The sequence below is a fragment of the Chlorocebus sabaeus genome, chromosome 1 (assembly GCF_047675955.1).
Source record: "Chlorocebus sabaeus isolate Y175 chromosome 1, mChlSab1.0.hap1, whole genome shotgun sequence".
In the NCBI taxonomy this organism is placed as follows: domain Eukaryota; kingdom Metazoa; phylum Chordata; class Mammalia; order Primates; family Cercopithecidae; genus Chlorocebus; species Chlorocebus sabaeus.
This window is the reverse complement of record NC_132904.1, coordinates 71,318,131-71,334,957: the sequence shown is the minus strand read 5'-3', so window position 1 is coordinate 71,334,957 and position 16,827 is coordinate 71,318,131. Positions and strand designations below refer to the sequence as shown.

The 16,827-nt window shown below is 37.9% G+C and overlaps 1 protein-coding gene across 1 annotated transcript in view; it reads right to left on the bottom strand.

The window, feature by feature from the left end:
* Nucleotides 1-16,827, bottom strand: part of RNF169 (ring finger protein 169) — a 92,224-nt gene that overhangs the window by 7,516 nt on the left and 67,881 nt on the right. The window contains exon 5 of the mRNA XM_008020153.3: nucleotides 179-278. Coding sequence (XP_008018344.2) covers nucleotides 179-278 — 100 coding nt within the window. The remainder of the gene's footprint in view (nucleotides 1-178; nucleotides 279-16,827) is intronic.

Sequence of the window (16,827 nt, the reverse complement as noted above, 5' to 3'; positions counted from 1 at the left end):
CCATCGGGCTACTAATTCAAACTTTCTTCCTTCACCTCTGTTTGTGGACTTCTCCAGCATAACTAATATGCCTCAGCTCATTCTGCTTCTCTTCTGGAATAGTTTATTTTGTGACTGTGTGCAGAGGGGGTGATGAGGCAGGCCTCGCAAGCCCCGGAGGTCTGTGGCTGAGGTGTACCTTGGCTTTGTTGCCTGGAGCTGCTCTGAGTCTGCTCTTTGCTCTTTCCTGGGCTGTGTCACTACAGCTCTGACTCCTTTCCACCTTGGAGTTTAGCTTCCTAAAAAAAGAATAAATAAAAAACAAGTAGTCAAAATTAGTCTATATACTAGGTAAGGAAAAAGGATGACGGTATCTTTTTGCTTTCTAAGCCACTCACCAAGAAAGAATTCCCTTGGGCAGCTACAATAGGAATGAGTTAATTTATTAACAAAATACATTCTGAGAAGAAACTCTGCACAAAGAGAGTGCTCCGGAGAGGAGCACTATTTGGTTCAAGGTTTTGTTTCCAAACTAGACCCTGCCAAAAGGAGGCAGAACCAGTGGCTCTTTTGAACATGCTTAGAGAGATGTAGAGATACTTCACTATCCTTAATAGTGTGATACAATGTTAAATCACCTTTACAAGCAACAGATTTTTCTTTTTATTAGACCCAAACCTCTCTTCAATCTAAATCAAGCACAAAACAAATATTGAAGTTCTTACAAAAATGCACAGCAGTGCATTAGATCTTTATGTACAGAGTCAAATGTAGTCTCTCCTTTAATCCATTACATTTGAGCTTTCAAAGGCCTAAATCCTAGTGATTTCAGAGGTTTAAAGAAAACATGATTTTTGTCTTTATGACAATGAGTTTATAACCCAAACCAAACTCCACAGTACTTGGATTATATACTGAAGTCCACTACACTATAGCATAGTAAGTGCCATAAGACAGCAGTTAGTATGCAACTAAACTTCCCAAGTGTTTTCTTCTAAGAGTTTTATCATTTTGACTCTTAAGTTTAGGTCTTTGGTCCATTTTGAGTTAAATTTTGTAACTCAAAATGGTGTGAAGTTGGAGCCCAACTTTATCCTTTTGTATGTGGATATCTATTAACAGTTGTCCCAGGATCATATGTAAATCTATGTTAGAATTATATGCAGATGACTGTCACCTGCCCCAGAAACAAGTAGGGACACTTAATTTCTCACTTGCCTTTGTTTCCATTCCTCAACTCTTGTCTAAATATATGTCTGTTCACCAAGCATGTATCATATACTTACTATATGTATGCCAAACACTGATGGCCACTATCCATGCACTGAGAATACAGAGAAGAATGAGACACAGTCTAGGTCTTCAAGGAATTAGAGTCCAGTGGGCAAATAAATAAATACAATACAGTGAAAGGGCACAACAAAAAAAAAGTATGCATAGGAAGCAGAAATGGTATAACAGAGAGAGAGTTCTTCATAACCTGGGATGAAGTGAGATCTGGGTTGGAAATGTCTTCCTGTAGCATGTTCATTTCAAAGGATAAACACGAATTTGCCATAAGTCAAGATGGACTCAAACAGAAATTATTTCTTCAAATGATTCGATTTAGCTTTGAAATGGAATGCATCATATCTACTCTTTTGTAGCAAAAAACTTGTTTTCAGAGTTTTACTATGCTCGAAGAAACATATTTATTAGCTCGAAGAAAACTTGAAAAGGAGGTAAGGTATCTTCCCAAGGTGCCTATCTTCTCCCTACATCTCTAGTAGGTAGAGTGGGTAGCATGTCCTACCCACTCATAAGGGCTTCTATTCCAGTGTTTCTGTGTTATTCCTCCCATTCAAAACCCTCCCATCCTATGTCTTATGGCCACATAGTGTTAACAGGAGAAAGCGGTGGCCAGCCTGTATCACATGCTTGCACTGTACCAAGAAATTCAACATTTAACCCAAATGAAAGATGTGAAAGTTGTACTATCTAGTGGGAAATACATTTTGGAGCAGGTAGAAAATTTCAACATCCCCCTACAAAAGCAGCTGTGTAAAAGTCAGTTTGATTGGTAGTTTACTTTAAAAAATATTGATATTCATTTGCATTCCTAGAAGTCACAGAAACTGTCAGTGGTGTAAGCCACCCAGAAGCATACTGTATGGCAGATTAAAATGCTGTGGTAAATAATATATACCTTAGGTTAGAAGAAAGGGATACAAAATTGAGAGATTTTTAAAATTTGAAGCATTGTTACTTCAAATATATCAATTGCTTGGTGTGATTCCATTGGTGAAATAAGCAGACACCAAGAGGAAAAGATTTTCTGATCAACCTGAAAGAGACCTTTGTAACTTTCAATAGAGCAGTTCACTGATAGTTGCCTGGGAAGACAGTGAGCTCCATGCCATTAGAGGTATTCAAACTGAGGCTGGATCTAGACCTTAAGTTCCAAATATTATATAATTAAGACATAGCTTAATATAATTTTTAAAAACAGGCTATAAATCCATTTTGTGAGGTGTAAAACAGTCAAATTGAAAATCACTGTTTTCAATCCTGCGTTATCAGATACACACATGACAACTACCTGCAGTTGGGGAGAACATCTTCACATGCCCCATAAACTCCATTTTGGCAAAAGAAAAGGCCCAGGGAGGAAACACACTTGCAGTGACCAAGCACACAATGAAGCAAAAAAAAATTCTGACAATCTAAAATCTTTTTGATAAACTTTAATATAGCTGAAATTGTCATTATCTCTCCCATTCATATTTGATCAACGGACTTTTTACTGAGCACCAACTCTGTGCAAAGCATTAGAGACAGATTGATCAAAAGACAACCTTCACTGAAAGGAGCATCTAGACACTGAAGTCTACCACTATAGCATAAGTGCTGTAAGAGAGCAGTTATTATACAACTGAACTCCTCAAGTGTTTTCTTCTAAGAGTTTTATAGTTTAAGCACTTACATTGAGGTATCTGATCCATCTGGAGTTCATTTTTGTATGTGGTATGAGGTTGGGGTCCAACTTCATTCTTTTGCATGTAGATATCCAGTTATACCATCACCATATGTAAAGTGGCTATTCTTTCCCCACTGAATGGTCTTGGCACCCTTGTTGGAAATCAGTTGACCACAGATGTATGGGTTTATTTCTGGACTTTCAACTCTATTCCATTGATTTACATGTCTACCCTTATTCCAGTACCACACTATTTTGATTGCTATACTTTGCAGTAAGTTTTGAAATCAGGAGTTGTGAGTCTTCCACCTTTGTTCTTTTCTTTTCCTTCAAGATTGTTTTAACTATTTGGGATCCTCTGAAAATTCATATATGTATTTTGGTACGTTTGTCCATTTCTGCAAAAAAGATCATTGGAATTTTAATAGGTGTTACACTAAATCTGTAAAATGACTTCAAGAGTATTGCCATCTTAACAATGTTATGTCTTCTAATCCATGAGCACAGGAGGTCGGTCTTTTGTTTTACTTAGATCTTTAATTTCTTTCAACAACATTTTGTAGTTTTCAGCATACAAGTCTTGCACTACTGCGGTTAAATTTATTCATAAGTATTCTATTTTTTGATGCTATCGTAAACTGAATTGTTTTCATAGTTACCTTTTTGGGTTGTTCATTGCTAGTGTATAGAAATGCAACTGATTTTTGTGTGGTGAGCTTATATCTTGCAGCTTTGCTAAAATCTGGCTATCAGCTTTAACAATTATTTCATGGATTCTTTAGGATTTTTTGTGAATAATATGTCATATGTAAAGAGAGATAGTCTTACTTCTTCCTTTGCCATCTGGATGCCTTTTATTTTTCTTGCCCAATTTTTCTGGCTAAAATTTCCAGTACAAGTTGAACAAAAGTGGCAACAGTAGACATCATTTATCTTGTTCCTGCTACTGGGAGGAAAGTTTTCTCTTTCACCACTAAGTATGCTGTTGCTGTGGGTTTTTCATAGATTCCTTTTATAAGATTGATGAAGTTCTCTTACTTTCCTACATGTTCAGCATTTTTCTCATGAAAGGGTATAAGATTTTGTCACTTTTTTGTGTGTGTCTACTGAGCTTTTTTCCCCTTCATTCTACTAAAATGGTACATTACATTGATCTTCATACGCTGAAACACCATTGCATTCTTGGAATAAATCCCGCTTGGTCATGGTATATAATTCTTTTTAAAAAATGCTGCTGGATTTTGTTGGCTGGTATTTTCGCTGAAGAATTTTTATCTATATTCCTAAGAGATCTTGGCCTATAGTTTTCTTATGAAATATCTGTCCGGCTTTGGTATCAGGGTAATGCTTACCTCACAGAATATTTATTCTTCTAATTTTTGGGAGAGTGTCAGGATTCATATTAATTCTTATTTGTTTGGTAGAATCACCAGTGAAGCCATCTGGCCCTCAGGTTTCATTGTTGGATTATTATTATTATTATTATTATTATTATTATTATTCTGGGTTCAACCTCTTTATATAGGTCAATCCAGATTTTCAACTTCCTCAGGTACTTCACATGTTTCTAGGAACTGGTACATTTCATTACATTCACTCTAGGAACTGGTACATTTCATCTAAATTATCTAATCTGTTGGCATAAAATTGTTCATAGTCTATAATCCTTCTTAATTCTATAATGTCAGTAATGTCATCATTTTTCTTCCTAATTTTGGTAATTTGAGTCTTCTCTTTTTTCTTGACCAGTTGTTAAAAATTTGTCAATTTTGTTGATCTTACCAAAGGACCCAACTTTTGGTTTCATTCATTCTATTGTTTTCCTATTCTCCGTTAATCTTCAATGTAATCTTTATTATTTCTTTCATTTTGTTTTCTGTGTTTAGTCTACTCTGTGTGTTTAGTCTTAGATCTTTTATAATGTACGCCTTTACAGCTATAAATTTCCCTCTGAGCACTGCTTTCTTTACATTCAGTAAGTTTTGAGGTACGGGTTTTATTTTTACCTTTTTCTAACTTTTAAGTTCAGGGGTACATGTGCAGGATGTGCAGGTTTGTGTCATAGTGGTTTGCTGCACAGATCATCCCATCACCAAGGTATTAAGCCCAGCATCCATTAGCTATTTTTCCTGATGGTCTCCCTCCTCCCACCCCCATCCTCCTACAGGCCTCAGTGTGTGTTGTTTCCCCACGTGTCCATGAGTTCTCATCATTCGGCTCCCACTTTATAAATGAAAACATGTAGTGTTTGGTTTTCTGTTCCTGCATTAGTTTGCTGAGAATGATGGCTTCCAGCTCCATCCATGCCCCTGCAAAGGACATAATCTTGTTCCTTTTAATGGCTGCATAGTATTCCATGGGGGTATATGTACCACATTTTCTTTATTCAGTCTATCACTGAATGGCATTTAGGTTGGTTCCATGTCTTTGCTGTTGTGAACAGTGCTGCAATGAACATATACGTGCCTGTATTTTTATGAGGGAATGATACATATTCCTTTGGGTATATACCTAGTAATGAGATTGCTGGGTCGAATGGTATTTCTGCCTCTAGGTTTTTGAGGAATCGTCACACTGTCTTCCACAATGGTTGAACTAATTTACACTCCCACCAACAATGTAAAAGTGTTTCATTTCTCCACAAACTTGCCAGCATCTGTTGTTTTTTGACTTTTTAATAATAGCCATTCTGACTGGTGTGAGATGGTATTACGGTTCTGATTTGCATTTCTCTAAGGATCAGTAATGTCAAGCTCTTTTTCATATGCTGGTTGACCACATGTATGTCTTCTTTTGAGAAGTGTCTATTCAAGCTTTGTCCACTTTTTACTGGGGTGGCTTTTTTTTTTTTCTTGTAAATTTGTTTAAGTTCCTTGTAGATGCTGAATGCTAGACCTTTGTCAGATGGATAGATTGCAAAATTTTTCTCCCATTCCGTAGGTTGTCTGTTCACTCTGATGACAGTTTCTTTTGCTGGGCAGAAGGTCTTTAGTTTAATTAGATCCAAGTCGTCAATTTTACTTTTGTTGCAATTGCTTTTGACACTTTCGTCATGAAATCTTTGCCCCTGTCTATGCTCCTGAATGGTACTGCCTAGATTTTGTTCTAAGGTTTTTATAGTTTTGGGATTTACATTTAAGTCTTTAATCCATCTTGAGTTGATTTTTAAATTTTTTGTATGGTGTAAGGAAGGGGTCCAGTTTCAGTTTTCTGCATACAGCTCACCAGTTCTCCCAGCACCACTTACTAAATAGGGAATCCTTTCCCCATTGTTTTTGTCAGGTTTATCTAAGATCATATGGTTGTAGGTATGCAGTCTTGTTTCTGGATTTTCTATTCTGTTCCATCGGTCTGTCCTTGTATAAATATCAGGCTGTTTTGGTTATGGCAGCCTTGTAGTATAGTTTGAAGTCAGGTAGCGTCATGTCTCCAGCTTTTTTCTTTTTGCTAAGAATTGTCTTGAATATTCAGGTTCCACATGAATTTTAAATGGTTTTGGTTCCATATGAATTTTAAAATAGTTTTTTCTAATTCTGTGAAGAATGTCAATGTAGTTTAATGGGAATAGAATTGAATCTATAAATTGCTTTGGGCAGTATGGCCATTTTAATGATATTCATTCTTCCTATCCATGAGCATGCGATGTTTTTCCATTTGTTTGTGTCATCTCTGATTTCTTTGAGCAGTGGTTTGTAGTTCTCCTTGAAGAGGTCCTGCCTTCCCTTGTTAGCCATATTCGTTGGTATTTTTTTCTTTTTGTGTCAATTGTGAATGGGAGTTCATTCATAATTTGGCTGTCTGGTTACCTGCTACTGGTGTATAGGAATGCTAGTGATTTTTGTACAATGATTTTGTATCCTGAGATTTTGCTGAAGCCGCTTATCAGATTAAGAAGCGTTTGGGCTGGGACAATGGTGTTTTCTAGATATAGAATCATGTCATCTGCAAACAAAGACAGTTTGACTTCCTTTCTTCCTATTTGAATACGCTTTATTTCTTTCTCTTGCCTGACTGCCCTGGCTAGAATTTCCATTACTATGCTGAATAGGAGTGGTGAGAAAGGGCATCCTTGTCTTGTCCCTATTTTCAAGGGGAATGCTTCCAGCTTTTGCCCATTCAGAATCATACTGGCTGTGGGTCTGTCATATATGGCTTTTATTATTTTGAGGTATGTTCCTTCAACACCTAGTTGAGAGTTTTCAACATGAAGGGATGTTGAATTTTATTGAAGGCCATTTCTGCATCTATTGAGATAATCATGTAGTTTTTGTCTTTAGTTCTGTTTACGTGAAGAATCACATTTATTGATTTGCCTACGCTGAACCACCCTTGCATCTTGGGTGACATCATTAGGCTTTGTGTCCCCACCCAAAACTCATATTGAATTATAATCCCCATAATTCACACAGAGATGGTCTGGAATTGGAACTTATGTTGAAAAGGAAAGCAGAGCATAAGTGTTTGGAAAATTTCCAGTCTGATGGAGCAACAGAAAACAAAAACTCAGCTGCAGAAATTTGCATAAGTAATGAGAAGCCAAATGTTAATTGCCAAGACAATGGGGAAAATGTCTTCAGGACATGTCAGAAGTCTTCACAGCAAGCCCTCCCACTGCAGGGCCAGAAAACTAGGAGGAGAAAATGGTTTTGTGGGCTGGGCCCAGGGCCTTGCTGCTTTGTGAAGTCTCTTGGTGCCCATGCCCCAGCCATGGCTAAAAGGGGCCAATGTACAGATCAGGCCATTGTTTCAGAGGGTATAAGCCCCAAGCCTTGGTGTCTTACATGTGGTATTGGGCCTGTAGGTGCACATAAGTGAAGAAATGAGGTTTAGGAACTTTCACATAGATTACACAATGTATGCAAATGCAAGGATGTCCAGGCAGAAGTCTGCTGCAGGGGTGGAGCCTGGAGCACCTCTGCTAGGGCAGTATGGAAGGGAAATGTGGGGTTGGAGCCCCCACACTGAATCCCCATTGGGGCACTGCCTAGGGGAGCTGTGGTAAAGAGGGCTACCTTCCTCCAGACCCCAGAATGGTAGATCCACCGACAACTTACACCATGTACCTAAAAAAGCCGTAAACACTCAATGCCGGCCCATGAAATCAGCCAGAGAGGGAGCTGTACCTTGCAAAGCCACAAGGGCAGAGCCGCTCAAGGCCCTGGGAGCCCACCTCTTGCACCAGTGTGACCTGAATGTGAGACATGGAGTCAAAGGAGATCATTTTGGAGTTTTAAGATTTGGCTGCCCTGCTGGATTACAGACTTGCATGGCCCTCTATTTTGCCCAATTTCTCCCATTGGGAATGGGTGTATTTACCCAATGCCTATACTCTTATTGCATCTATGAAATAACTAACTTGCTTTTGATTTTACAGGCTCATATGCAGCAGGAACTTGCCTTGTCTCAGATGAGACTTTGGGGGGCTGTTGGAAAGGTGTGTGTTTTGAAATGTGAGGACATGAGATTTGGGAATGGCCAGGGGTGGAATGATATGGTTAGGCTTTGTGTTCCCACCCAAATTTCATCTTGAATTATAAACCTCATAATCCCCATGTGTCAAGGAAGAGTTCAGGTGGTGGTAACTGAATCATGGGGGTGGTTTCCCCCATGCTGTTCACATGATAGTGAGTTCTTATGAAATCTGATGGTTTTATTTATTTACGTATTTACGAGGTGGGGTCTTGCTCTGTCACCCAGGCAGTAGAGAATTGGTTCAATCTTGGCTCGCTGTGATATCCACCTCCCAGGTTCAAGCAATTCTCATGTCTCGGTCTCCGGAGTAGCTGGAATTACAGGCGCATGTCACTTCATGCCCAGCTAATTTTTCTATTTTTAGTACAGATGGAGTTTCACTATGTTGGCCAGGCTAGTCTCGAACTCTTGACTTCAAGTGATCTGCCCACCTCAGCCTCCCAACGTGCTGGGATTACAGGTGTGAGCCATTGCTTCTGGCCAAGATCTTCCGGTTTTATAAGGGCCTCTTCCCCCTTCATTCATTCACTCCCTCCTGCCACCTTGTGAAGAAAGTGCCTGCTTTGCCTTCCACCATGATCGTAAGTTTCCTGAGGCCTCCCCCAGCCACATGGAACTGTGAGTCAATTACACTTCTTTTCTTTATAAATTGCCTAGTCTCAGGCAGTTCTTTATAGCAGTGTGAAAACAGATTAACACACAGGGGATGGAGACTACTTGATCATGATGGATAAGCTTTTTGATGTGCTGCTGGATTTGGTTTGCCAGTATTTTATTGAGGATTTTTGCATTAATGTTTATCAAGGATACTGGCCTGAAGTTTTCTTTTTTGTTGTATCTCTTCCAGGTTTTGGTATCAGGATGATGCAGGCCTTATAGAATGAGTTAGGGAGGAATCCCTCCTTTTCAATTTTTTGGAATAGTTGCTGTAGAAATGGCATCAACTCATTGTCGTACCTGTGGTAGAATTCAGCTGTGAATGTCTTGTCCTGGGCTTTTTTGGTTGGTAGGCTACTCCTTATTGCCTCAATTTCAAAACTCATTATTGGTCTATTGAGGGATTCAATTTCTTCCTGGTTCAGTCTTAAGAGCATATATATATCCAGGAAGGTTTTTATTTTCATTCCTCTCAAAGCATTTTCTAATTTCTCTTGTGACTTCTTCTTTGGCCCACTGGTTTTAAAGAATGTGTTGTTTCATTTCCACATATTTGTTAATTTTCCAGTTTTCTTCCTATCAATTTCTAGTTTCATTCCATTGTGGTAAAAAATATAGTTATTATTTCAACCTTTTAAAATATATTGAGACTTGTTTTATGGTCTAACATACAGTCTATACTGGAGAATGTTCCATGTGCACTTCAGAAGAATTCTTGTTGAGTTGATCCTTTTATCATTATATAATATATTTCCTTGTCTTTTGTAACAATTTTTAACCTGAAGTCTATATTGTCTGATATTAGTATGGCTACTCCAGCTCTCTTATTTACTGTTTGCATGAAATATCTTTCCATCTTTTCACTATCAACGTATTTTTGTCTTTGGATCTAAGGTGTGTCTCAGCATATATCCGAATCATTTCTTTTTTAAATCCATTCTCCTAATCTCTTCCTCTTAATTGCAGAGTTTAATCAATTTACATTTAATGTAATTGCTGATGAAGGACTTCTGCTATTTGTTTTCTAGGTCTTATACAGGCATCCCTTTCTTTTTTGTCCTTTGCTTTATTGCACATTGCTGATACTGCATTTTTTACAAACTGAAGATTCACGGCAACCCTGTATCAAGCAAGTCTATCAGCATCATTTTTCCAACAGCATGTGCTCACTTTTTGTCTCTGTGTCACATTTTGGTAATTCTCACAATATTTCAAACTTTTTCATGATTATTATATCTGGTATAGTGATTTGTGATCTTTGCTATTTCCAGTATTCTGTTTGGCTTTCAACAGTCTGATTATAATGTGTCTTGGTATAGACGTCTTTATCCTACTTTGGAGTCACAGAACTTCTTGGATGTGTAGACTTATGTCTTTCATTAAATTTGGTTAGTGTTTGGTCATTATTACTTCAAATATTCTTTCTGCCCCTTTCTCTCTCATTCTGGGACTACCATTTTGTGTATATTGGTACACTTAACGGTGTCTCACAGATTTCTTAGGCTCTGTTCATTTTTCTTTATTCTTTTTTATTTCTGTTTCTCAGATTGGATAATCTCAATTGACCTATATTCATATTAGTTAATTATTCTGCCTGTTCAAATCTGTTCTGTCACTGTATTTTTCAGGTCCAGAATTTCTATTTGATTCCTTTTTCATCATTTCTCTTTATTGATACTGTCTACTTAGGACATTGTTTTTCATGGTTTCCTTTAGTTCTTTGCCCATAGTTCCTTTAGCTCTTGAGCATATGATTTAAAGTCCACATTAAAAATGTCAAATGTCTCAGCTTCCTTTGGGACATTTTCTATCGGTTTCTTTTTTCCTGTGTATGGGTCATTGTTTCGTGCTTCCTATGCCTCATATTTTTTGCATTTTGAATATTATAAGGTGGCGACTATGAAAATCAGATTCTCTCCCTACCCCTGGGTTTGTGGTTGCTGTTATAGCTGTTATTTGTTTAGTGACTTTTTTGAACTGATTTTATAAAGTCTATTTTTTGTCATACGTGGCCAATGAATTCTCTGTTCTGTTAGCTTAGTGGTCAGTTAGTGATCTGACAGAGTTCCTTAGATGCCAAGATTCCGGTGTTCTTTTCATTTCTTTTCTTTCTTTCCTTTCTTTTTTTTTTTTTTTTTTCTGAGACAGGGTCTTAACTCTGTTGCCTAGGCTGGAGTGCAATTAAGTGATCATGGCTAACTGAAGCCTCTATCTCCTGGGCTCAAGAGATCCTGCCACCTCAGCCTCCTGAGTAGCTGGAACTACAGGCATGTATCACTATGCTTGGCTGATTTTAAAAATTTTTAGTAGCGACAAGGTCTCACTATGTTGCCCTCGCTGGTCTCAAACTCCTAGGCTCAAGCAGTCCTCCCACCTCAGCCTCCCAAAGTGCTAGGATTACAGGCATGAGTCACCACGTGTGTTTTTTCTAGATTGAACACTGCTTATTTGCTATAAACTTTTGATTAGTTTCCAGAGTTCCAATAAAGTTGGTGTTGGCTGTTTTTGTCAATTATTACTGTTTTTATGGAAGGCTTTTGGAGTTCCCTGATCTGCCAAGTTTGCTCATGCTACCAGGCAAAGTATCTTTTAAGAAACAGTGAGATATATTTAAATTATAAAGCAAGAAAAGTGTTTTATTACCATGGTACTACTCAAAAGATCAAGCAGTACTTCTAGCAACATGCAGTATAAATCTGGACACTAACAGTCACTAAAATCATGAATGTAAAAATATTATATAAAACATAAATATAGTACACAGATAATATTGTTGTTGTTGTTATTGTAGCATTTGGTCAGGGTAAGAATCTTCAAAATGCTGGTACAGAATAAATAGTCAAGAGCAATAAACTTGATGTTCTTATGATTTAAAGTGCCCAAGCAATAATCTCACTAAAAAAAATGGAGGCAGTAACTACTCCTTCCTCTTTTGTACGGAGTCCATTTCTGTATCCCTAAACTCTAACATAGTGCCTGGCATATAGTGGATATATTGAAGAAATTTCTTATAAATACATAAAAATATATGCAGAAATAACCTCTTCCTATACCTTAAGGAAAAGAAAGAACACATCAACATTTATTAGAAACCCATTATCTGTCAGGAACTGTGCTAAGTGTTTGAAATATATTGTATCTAATTTAATCCAGAGACTCTATGACATAGGTATCATCATCCCCAATTCATGGACAGAGAAATGAGAGAAGTGATCTTTCCAAGGTCATACAGCTGAAGTGAAAATTATTTAAACCTATAGTATCTCTATAATTCTAAGGCCTGTGCTGTTTGCACCACAGCATACTGATCTAACTTACTCTACTCTGCCACAGAATAGACTCAAAACATCTAGGGAAGCTCTGTCTATCTGAACACATAAAGAAGGCATAAACTAGAGAAAGCAGCACTGTCTGAAAAGCAACTTGCTTAAAATTTCCACTGCCAAGAGACCAAATGGTTTCTGGGATATCTAGTTAGGCTAAAAATACCTGCACCCACATTGAGTTTGATTTACAAACAAAGAAAAGCAGGGGTAGCCAGTATAAATATACAGGTGGAAAACTAGAAGATTTAAGTACTTAAAAAACACTGCTTAAAGGGTTTCAAATGGCCATATAAAACGTTAGATAGCTTATGCTCTCAGTTGCTTGCTCATTACTCTGTCTGTCTCTTACATACCTACACTATACTTGTTTCTTAAGGATACCTTCAGGTCTGACAGAGCTGAGTCCCACCAATAAAGTTGGAGAGAACCCTCTTGCCAGTCTCTGGCCTAAAAGACCCTACCCACCCTCTCCATCCTGTCACACATACACACATCTCTCTCTCACCCACCCACTCACTCACTCACACACACCCTGAAGTGAAACCCAGAAGCTTCTTTAGACCTTGGTGCAGCTGCTATCTACCCAGAAGTAGGTAATATTTTGTTACACTCTGGGTTATCTGCCTTGTCTATACTAGTATTCTTTTTATTTTTTTAGGTGTACATTGTAATGGTTTTTTAACCATTCACTTAAAAATATTCAGTTATTTAACCATCACCACAATTAATTTTAGAATATTTCTGTCACCTCAAAAAGTTCCCCATACCCTTTAGCTATCACCCTCAAACCCCACTTCCTCCAGCCGTACTACTCATGTATTTTATGTCTCTACATATTTGCCTATTCTGGACTCACGCTTGTATTCTTTTACTGATGGATAGGAACACTTGTTTCCATAGCTGTATTCCAAAAGGCCTAACATAATGCAGAAGGATTTGAGTTCTCTTAAATGAGAAATAACCGGACAGATTCTCACTTTCCTCTGTAGCAACCATGTATCTTTTTGGAACAATGGAGGGTATAAATTATTTTTTTAAAAAATGGAAGGAGAGCAGCCTTCTGTTGCAAAGGTAGATAATTTCAAAACACATATTTAAGTGCAGGGCCTTTTGTCATAGAGCTCTGATAATGGTCTGAAAGAAAGAACATAGATTTGGAGTAAAAAGAGAACTGGGTTCCAATTCCATCTCTGTATTCTACTGAGTTGAGAGGTTCTTGGGTGAGTCACTTAACCTCTTTGAATTGCAGCTTCCTTCGCTGTAAAACAGTGATATTACACATTTTGCAGGATGAATGTGAGAATTAAATCACATGAGGTATGCTAAGAACTCAACATGGCAGAGAGCCCAAGGAAGCAATGGGAAAAGGCTAGCTCCTGACACTATCCCTCACCAAACTTCCAGGCCTTTCTGAAGACTATGAGAATATTTATGTTCTAAAATGGCAGAGATATTACTGACGCCTCTAAAACCTGCCATTCTCCTTAAGCTCCACGTTGCTTCTCCTTAAGCTATCTTCCTTTTCCGGCCATATTCCATTACTTTTAATAAGATTTGTCCTCTTAATATAGCAGGTTGGTAAACACTTGACTTGTTCCAATTCCTTTCTCTCTCCTCCAACACACACACACATACATACACCCCAGGCCACCAAGCCTTGCCATTTCAACTCACTGCTTCATCTTCTTCTCATAATCTCCTCTCCCTCAAGCCACTGTTTGACTATTCCCACACACAATTTAAGTTTGATCTTTATTGTTACAATTTCCTAATGGCCCCCACCCCCTTTCTTTTCATGCCCTGGCCTCATTTCCTCCTTAACTCAAAACTCTGGTTTAAGCCACCTCTAGACATTTCCATTTTAGAGGAAGAATCTTAAGAAATCACAGAGTAGGCCAGGCGGGGTGGCTGAAGCCTGTAATCCCAGCACTTTGGGAGGCCGAGACGGGCGGATCACGAGGTCAGGAGATCGAGACCATCCTGGCTAACACAGTGAAACCCCGTCTCTACTAAAAAATATAAAAAACTAGCTGGGCGAGGTGGCGGGCGCCTGTAGTCCCAGCTACTTCGGAGGCTGAGGCAGGAAAATGGTGTAAACCCGGGAGGCGGAGCTTGCAGTGAGCTGAGATCTGGCCACTGCACTGCAGCCCGGGCAACAGAGCAAGACTCCGTCTCAAAAAAAAAAAAAAAAGAAATCACAGAGTAAATCCCCCTGCCCTAGCTTGTAGGTAAGGCATAACACTCTGCATTTTACATAGATGAGACTGAAGGAGAGCCAACTGATTCTACTCAAGGTCACACTGCTACTTCTTCCCTAAAACTCCACCCCTTAGTTCTCTGAATCTGCTTATTTTCCTTAATCCTGAAGCTAGTATTCCAATATCACATCACTTATGCATTTCTGTTACCTGAATGCTTCTGTATTTCATTTGTGAATTTTAAGGAAAGGTACCTATTTCCCAGAGGGTCTTCAGATTTCAATTCACTCTAACACTGGCTGGACATGTGTTTAGTATCTCTGAGTCTGTCAGTAAATCTCTGTCTATATCTCTCCTTATACATACACTGTATAGAAAGCACAGCCACTTTAAGTCCCTTGATGTGCCACACTCTGAGCCACCAGAGACTCAGGCTTAAAAGTATCTGGAGTTTAGAAAACAAAATGATGTAGCTATGGTTAATTTCTACTAAGTAGAACACCGATCTTTCTTTTATAGCATCTATAAAAAGTATCAATATAACCTATTGCTAAAGCATTCGAAGACTAAAAAGCAACTTCATAGCACATAAAAGTGTTATCAACATGGTCACTAGACTTCCCCCTAAATCCCATATTAATCCTATGGAATCTAATCTAAAAAACAGCCATTAGCCAATCTAAGCTCCTAGAACCCTCCTAGAGGCCCTCTGCTGCAAGTTTGACAATCAGTTCTGACAAAGCCCCAGTTTAACCTACCAACAGGCACAAGGCCTGTCTTATTCAAACATTCCACAAATATTTACTGAGCCCTTACTAGGTGCCAGGCACTCTACTAAGTATTATAACGATGAACAAGATGCTATGCCTGCCTTTGATGAGTTTAAAGTCTAGAGAAGAAGGTGAACAGAGGCAGCATGAGGATCTGTTAAGAAGGTATGGAGTACAGCAGAAAGAGCAGTAAACTCAGAGCCAAGAAGCGTCAGTTCTAACTCAGTTTCCTCCTGTTTTAGCAGTCTAAGATTTGGCAAGCCATGTTCTCTCTCTGCGCTTTAGTCTTCCATTTAGAAAACAAATGGACTGAATAAAATGATATTTAAGGTCCTTTTCAGCTATAAGAGTTCATGTTCCAAAAGAAGATAAAAATCGCAGCAGCAGCAGCAGCAATATTCACTGAAGACTTAGTATGTGCCAGAAATCTTGCTAGGAACCATTTACTTAAGATTCCATTTTTGTACGAAATGGCATTACCTGCATTACTGTATCACTTAAAAAGAAAAAAAACTGGAAAGAAGACTGGTTTGATTATGTTTCTTTGTATGGTTATACTCTAAGTTACAAGAAGAATCTGAAGTGATTTACAGTAAAAATACATAAAGACTAAGCCTTAAGACAATAAAGACCGCATTAAGTAATACATGTAAGAAGGGTACAGCAAAAATTATTTTTTAAAAAAATTAACAGGCCATGTCAGAAAGCCATGGTGACTGAATTGAAAATCCTGTCCTAAACCTAACTTGCCTGACAGCCAAAGCAAAGAGGAAAATGCAACTAGACATGGAGCTCTCTTAAAGGAACAGAAGACACTAGCTCAAAAAAAGAAATCTTTTTCATGCTGCACTATAAGATGAATTGCAACCATGTGTTTAGTTCGTTTCTCATGGGGAAGAGGAAATGAGAAATGAAGGGAAATAAGTTTTTAAAAATAATTAAACCAGTTTTCAGATACTTAAACATTTAACTTTACAATGATATATCCTTCTTATGGTTCAAATTAATTTTTTTCAATTATCATGTATTTTGTGAGTAACCTAACAATAATCTTGGATAAACTATTATTCTATCTGCCTATTTGGAAAAAATTTCATTTTCAAAGGGATGTAGAACTTCATTAATATGGCTGCAAAACCCTCTTTACTGTGATTTTTTTCAAATGAAAGCAAACTGACCAACTGGCAAGACTTACAGAATCTATTGATGCATTCCTTCCAAAATAATCACCTCATCAGTCATGCCTATTCACCCTTACCTCCAGGCTTTTGTGCTTAAGAAAGAAAAGTTTAGCAAGTAAACAGGAAAAGCAAATGGCAGATTCATTTGATTCAAATACAGGTATAAAACCTTTAAAAGTTTTTACACAGTCTTCTCTTTAGGAGAAGAATTTGCAGGAAAAAAAACCTATTGTTGTTGCTTTAACAGAAAATTGCATTTGAAATATCCAAAAACTATAAATGATGTTA